The sequence below is a fragment of the Austrofundulus limnaeus genome, unplaced genomic scaffold, assembly GCF_001266775.1.
Source record: "Austrofundulus limnaeus strain Quisiro unplaced genomic scaffold, Austrofundulus_limnaeus-1.0 Scaffold13, whole genome shotgun sequence".
In the NCBI taxonomy this organism is placed as follows: Eukaryota; Metazoa; Chordata; class Actinopteri; order Cyprinodontiformes; family Rivulidae; genus Austrofundulus; species Austrofundulus limnaeus.
In genome coordinates, this window is record NW_013952415.1 from 249,465 (window position 1) to 255,583 (window position 6,119).

Here is a 6,119-nt window from a genome sequence, read left to right on the forward strand (position 1 = left end):
TACAATAAATGAAACTTTAATAGAACCAAACATCTGTTAGACCACAAGTCTCTCTTACAAAAAGTTATGATGGAATATATGAGATAAAAGCTGCAGATGTTTTTTTTTTATCTCTTATAAGCAGTTAGGTTTATAGAGTTTTTAGTGAACTGACCCATTATGTGACGTGTTAGAGTGTTTTCAGTAACAGAATGACAGCAGAGCTTTAAGAAAAAAAATGTTTCAAATGAACCCAAGAGTTTTCTGTGATGAATACTTTCATGTTGCACAATTATGATCTAAAGCCTGAAGTCTGAGCTGATGAGCATCAGCAGATAAATATGATGTGACTGAATATGGATCAGGAGAGGCAGTTCACAGTTAATTGTTGAAATCACATAGGCCAAGAAGTCCAGCTCAAAAAAAAAGTCCTCATAGTGGTCCAAGAGAGTCCTGGGACTCCTGCTCGTTGGCAAGAATCGTCCGGCCGTTGTCGCTGTAGCTCCGGTTTGGCAGGAACGACAATCTGAAAGAGAGACACAAGACCTCTGTGGTTAACTTTCTTTAAAACAAAACAGTTATTCAGCTCCAAAAATAAACACTTCTGTAATTTATTCATGCATTTTAATCAGCGTGTGTAAAAACAGTCAGAGACGGAAAGATAAGAGTTTGGAACAGATTGTTGAAAAGCTGTAAAAATCCCATCAACTGGTGTGAAGACGCTCTTGTGAGTCAGTGGGAACAGAAGGGGAAGAAGTCATGGGAAATCAGAAAAGAATAAGAAGAAGTTTTTTGTTTTTTTTCAGAAGAAATCCAAGAGAGTTTAAGACTTGTTATTGCAGTGCCAATATATAACAGGTGCAAAGAAAAAAAGAAAAAAAAGCAGGCTATCACAGCCAAAAATGAACATATTTGATTGATTGAAGATAAACTGGGAAAAACTCAAGAAWACTAATTGTTTTAAGCATGCTGAAAATAGATTGTGATGTTCCAGAAGTTTCACAGCATTGGCAAACACAATAAATTCAAATTCTAAGCACCACAGATGCAACTAACAAGCTCAAAGTATGTGATGGGGATGTCTCTCYGCTCCCACTACACCAAACTGTAGCTTAATAACTTGACAAAGTTATGTTTTGTATTGTTTTCAGAAACGTTGATCAGCTGTAGAAATAATTTTGAATCAGCTTGATTTAAAAAAATGTATCAGTTGTAGATGTGCATCCAGTGATTGTTTTGCCAGAATTTCATWAAATTTCGTCCATTGGTTTATGAAATATTTTGTTAACAGACAAACAATTACACAAACAGTATATAGGTAACTACATGATCATTCACCTTGGCAGTGGGCAATAAAAATCTATTATTTAATAATGTGTTAAAGAGGCAACGCTACCATCTACAGTTGTCCCACTTGACATAAATACCTCTTTAATTAAACTTTCCTCCTTATGTTTCTGCAATAGCCAGTTTTTTTCAAGAAAGCAAACACATTCTTCCTTTTATGTCTGTACAGTGAGACTGTTTAAACATTTTAAAATTAAAATTAAATCCTTTTTTAAAGTAACATCAAACCAAACAACCATCCATCCTCTGTAACGACTTTAATCACTGGGACTCAGATCCTCAGTTTAATCAGGGAAACACTTAACTGTGTCGAGGCATACATTTGGGGGAAAGCAAGTAAAAATATCTGCATTATTTAGAGCTGAAAGGCAAATATGGCTTGTTTTTCTAGAAAACAAGCTACAGCATTTATCATGCATTATGCTAAGTGTCTATATAAGTCTATATGAAAAAACTGCAAATAGGCCAAAGGTATTCAAAAGCCTGTTTTGTCTTGAGTTGTGCTCCAAAACAAATGCAGATTTAAGTCATTATAAAACAAAAAAATTACCAAAATTGTATAAGTGGTAGAAAATACTAAAGAATTCCAGACTTCCGTAAATATTCTTCATCTTTCATTTTCTTTTGGCATCTTAAACCTGTGAGCACCATCTGTATGCATTTTAAAAGAAATTAGAAGTTTGTTTTGATGTAATTTTACACAGATATCCCTAAATTCTTCAAATAGATTATTTTTCTATTTTTATTCTAATACATCCAAAACCTCAGAACCTGGACTGAGCGATGACCACATTTGCTAGCTTGATCGGGAATCTAGTTTAAAGAAACAGAAAACAGAATACGCTCGAAACCTGTCTGAATAAAAATGCCTTTAGTTAAGAGTCTCTGGAGTCTGTGCAGCAAAGGGACAGTAGCCTCAGTACCACTGCCTGAAAATGTCTCCAAAGAGTCTCAAGAAGGTCTCTAAAGAGTCTCAAAAAATTCTCAAAAAGTATCCATGTAGTCTTTAAAATGTCTCTATAAAGTCTCAAACGAGTCTCAGTCGTCAAAAAAATTTCAAAATAGAAGTATCTTTAATTCCTTCAAAAAGTGTCCAAAGAGTCTCGAAAAGTATCTAAATAGTCTTTTAAAACTTCTTTATAAAGTCTCAAAAGATTCTCCAAAGATTCTGAAAACAGTTTTTCAAAAGTCTCTATGAAGTCTCCAAAGAGTCTCCAAAGTCTTAAAAGAGTCTCCAAAAAGTCTCAAAATATTCTTTAAAAAGTCTATAAAATCTCCAAAACATCTCCAAAGAGTCTCAAAAGATTCTCAAAAGTCTCTAAAATCTCTCAGAAATAAGTAAATAACCTTTATTTACATAGCACCAACACAAATGTCACACATTTCTTCACAGAGAGAAAAATAACTACAAACAATGAAATCAAAGAATGAAATTATAAACCAACATTTCAGTTTCACGCTAGTGAAATCACAGCGACACAGCTGGAGAAACCTGTACTTTTTTTTTGTCACAACAAACTACAGCTCCCTTAGCAGTGTTTACATATTTGGTATGGTTTGTGAGCAAAACATGTACATGTCATGCTTAAATCATGGACAGAAGGCCGAGGCAAATGTTTCTGGCTCACTCATCAGTCCATATTTACACCCACAGACATTAGGTTTAGAGTACGGGTCTTCTCTAAGTCCCGGTGTGTGTGTGTGTGTGTGTGTGTGTGGCTTCAGTACTGAAAGTCTCATCTACAGCACAAAACCCTGAAAAAAATCATTAGTCTCATCACAGGAGGATAACTAAACAAAGATGAGGAGAGAAGTGGAACTTTCCCACAAGTTAAATCCAGCCGGGCTGGCTTTGTGTCCTGAGAGTTTAGTGGTTAACTAGACCCAATTTTCCCCTCTAATCTCTATTTTCTTTTATTTTTCCACCATTCACTGAAAAAAAGAAGAAAAATGTATAGCAGAGACAAAAATATTTTGCTTTTCTTGATAGTGTTCTAGTGATATATGAAGTTTGAAAGCAGCACATGTTCTCCAAAAATGTGTGTCCCTTGTGATACAAATTTAAATCTACAGAAAACAACTATGGCTCCACGCTCTCCTTGGAGGCAAAGGAGGAAGAAAAAAGTCCCTGCTATGTTGTATTTGATTAATTTGTCTCATGGGCTATTTCGGTTTAATTCTGTTACTAGAAGTAAGAGTTTAGCCTCTATATGAACCCTAATAGACCAAAAAAAAGTGACATAGTGTTTCATGTTTCATGTGATCATTACCTGCACTGTCTTTTCCCACGTTTTTTTATTTTTTATTTTATTCCCCCTACTATGCAAACACAGATGAGCTATTTTGGTAACGGGTCAAATACTCCAGCAGGAGTAATTCTCTTTCTCCTTCTAATCCCTCCAAAAAAACATCAACATCTGTGTCCTCCGCAACAGACACCAAGTCATTTACAAACAAAACATCAACTGATCTGTTWAAAGAGATCACCAAAAGATAGAGAGGAGTTTTGTGTTCCTTTCATTTTGTCCCAATATCTTTCGGGGACATAAAATAATCACATTTTATCCTCTCTCGCTTCAGTTTCAGAGCTGAGGTGGTGTGAAGTTACTGTGGATGAGGGGAAAGAAAATGTGCTTTCTCTACATAAATACTGGTTAATATTTTGGAAAAAGTGGCAAAATTCACATAAATGCTTCAGCGGTGAGAGACCAGCCACTACTGCTTGATGTGTCGGTACAAATCACCGGGATGAGATCGTATGATCTTGGATATGATACGGTGCTTAGTATCCYATGTCATATTCTTCATTTCACTCTGCTCCACCTCTGCACTCCTCTCTCAAGGTGTTTGTGCAGTCTGCTGTCTGATGACTTTAGGAAAGTGTGGAAAATCCACTTCTTTCTCCAAACAGAATTGGTTTTCTTAGAGAAGACCGAGAAAGATTTTATCTGTCTGAGCTTTAGACTTGATCCTTTCCAGTTCCATTGAAGTTAAACCAACTCACTTCCTGCGCAGATATGGACTATCTGATAATGACAGGCTGCTTTTAGACTTTGTGTGTGTGTGTGTGTGTGTGGGGGGGGGGGGGCACGACAGGGTTTTCCTACAACGTGTGGACAATTTTCCTAAAAAAAAGCAACCTTGTGGGGACCGAAGTGAATCGTGGGGACCACTGCCAGGTCCCCACGGGTCCAAATGCAAATTACGGGTGTGGGGTTAGGTTTAGGACCAAGGTTTAGGTTAGTTTTAGGGTCAGGTAGGTACCCGTGAGGTTAATTTTAGTGTATATGGTCAGGGTTAGGCTATAAAGTCTAAAAAACATGAATGGAAGTCAATGGAAGGTCCCCACGGGGTCAAGAAACAAACATATGTGTGTGTGTGTCCTTGTTTTTCCTACATCTTGGGGGCCCAGTTTTAAGGAAAACGCAGCCTCGTGGGGTCCGGGTGCTCCTTGTGGGGCCCAGGCTTCGGCAAAATTAAACTGTATGATCTTTACTTGGATGTTTAATTAAATTTCATTATGTTTCCGCATTTTTCTTAGCTGAAATATTAATGAATGAAATCAAATAAATGCTGCAAAAACAAAATGTTTTATAAATTCCTAAAAGAAAAAAAGGTGGAAAATCTTAAGYTTTTTATGAGCCGAACTGCTTCACTGATATAAACTCTGTATATTTGAAAACCAATAATATAGTGCCTTTTAAAAGAAAAATACCATTTTCTGAGAATTAATTTATATTTACCTGAGCTGAACTACAGAGAACAACTGTAACTTTTCTTCTCCTTGAGGGAAACGTTCCCTCAGCAGAAGTTTCAAGTTAAAATACTTGATCACGGCAATGAAAAGCTGACACAAGAAAACCCAAAATGAAATTTCGGCTGCACACAATGCTCAGGCTTACGGTCAGATTTCAGCTGAGCCTTTTCCTCTTCTGAACACGATTGTTTTGGACTTTTTTGTGCAGACTGAGAAATGTAAAGTATGCGCTTCACCTGAAGCTAAAACAAGCTCAGCAGTTAAAGATTGACTCGTGACCTTTCTGCTCACCACTGATAAAAAACCAAACGCTGCAAGGAATAAAAAAGCAGTGATGTTACTTGTTTGCATTTGTTTTCCCTAAAATAGTCTCTAATATTTATTTTAGTTACAAATAGCCAAACACAGCAAGCATGACCCAGTAACATGTCGTCTTTGTCTTCATGGGAAAGTCTAACTAACCCCTCTGTGAAAGAAAACCCCGCCCCCAGGCACATTTTGAAGAACTCCAACAAAGTGGGCGGTGCCAAGAGACACTGAGGGGCATGGCCAAGTGTGGGGAAGAGCAAAGGTAAATAAGTGAGGGTGTGGTGAGGATGAGGAAACTGTGACAGTTAGCTTAAATTGGCATATTAGCCTCATTCACAAGACAAACATTCAGAAGATACAAAGGTGGCAAGGCGGGGTCGAGGAGGGTCTGCCTCTGATGCCCCTCTGAGCTAACGGTGAGCTAGGTATCAGAGCTGAGAAGGCCGACTTGTGAAAAATATTCTATGAAACATGGAGAGTAACTGGAGTGACTCAGGTCATTTCACCGCTGTGGAGGAAATTTCACCCCCCCCCCCCTCGCCAATGGAGGATGAGGGAGGCTGTGAAGCACAAGGGTCTGCCGGTGCTGCAAGGCAATGGAAGACAGAATGTGTCCAGTTTCTGAGTGTCAAAGTGACATTAGCAGCACCATTGCTAACATGGGCTAACGTTCAAAGCAGTGCTCACTGTTCCAACTCCTGACTCGCTGCAGGGAGTCCATCTTTTC

The 6,119-nt window shown here is 37.9% G+C and overlaps 1 protein-coding gene across 1 annotated transcript in view; it reads right to left on the bottom strand.

The window, feature by feature from the left end:
* The window catches only part of si:dkey-247m21.3 (5-hydroxytryptamine receptor 4), a 45,123-nt gene continuing 39,004 nt past the window's right edge, over positions 1-6,119 (bottom strand). The window contains exon 8 of the mRNA XM_014002395.1: positions 1-505. Within this exon, the coding sequence (XP_013857849.1) occupies positions 412-505 (94 nt within the window). The 3' untranslated portion in view covers positions 1-411. The remainder of the gene's footprint in view (positions 506-6,119) is intronic.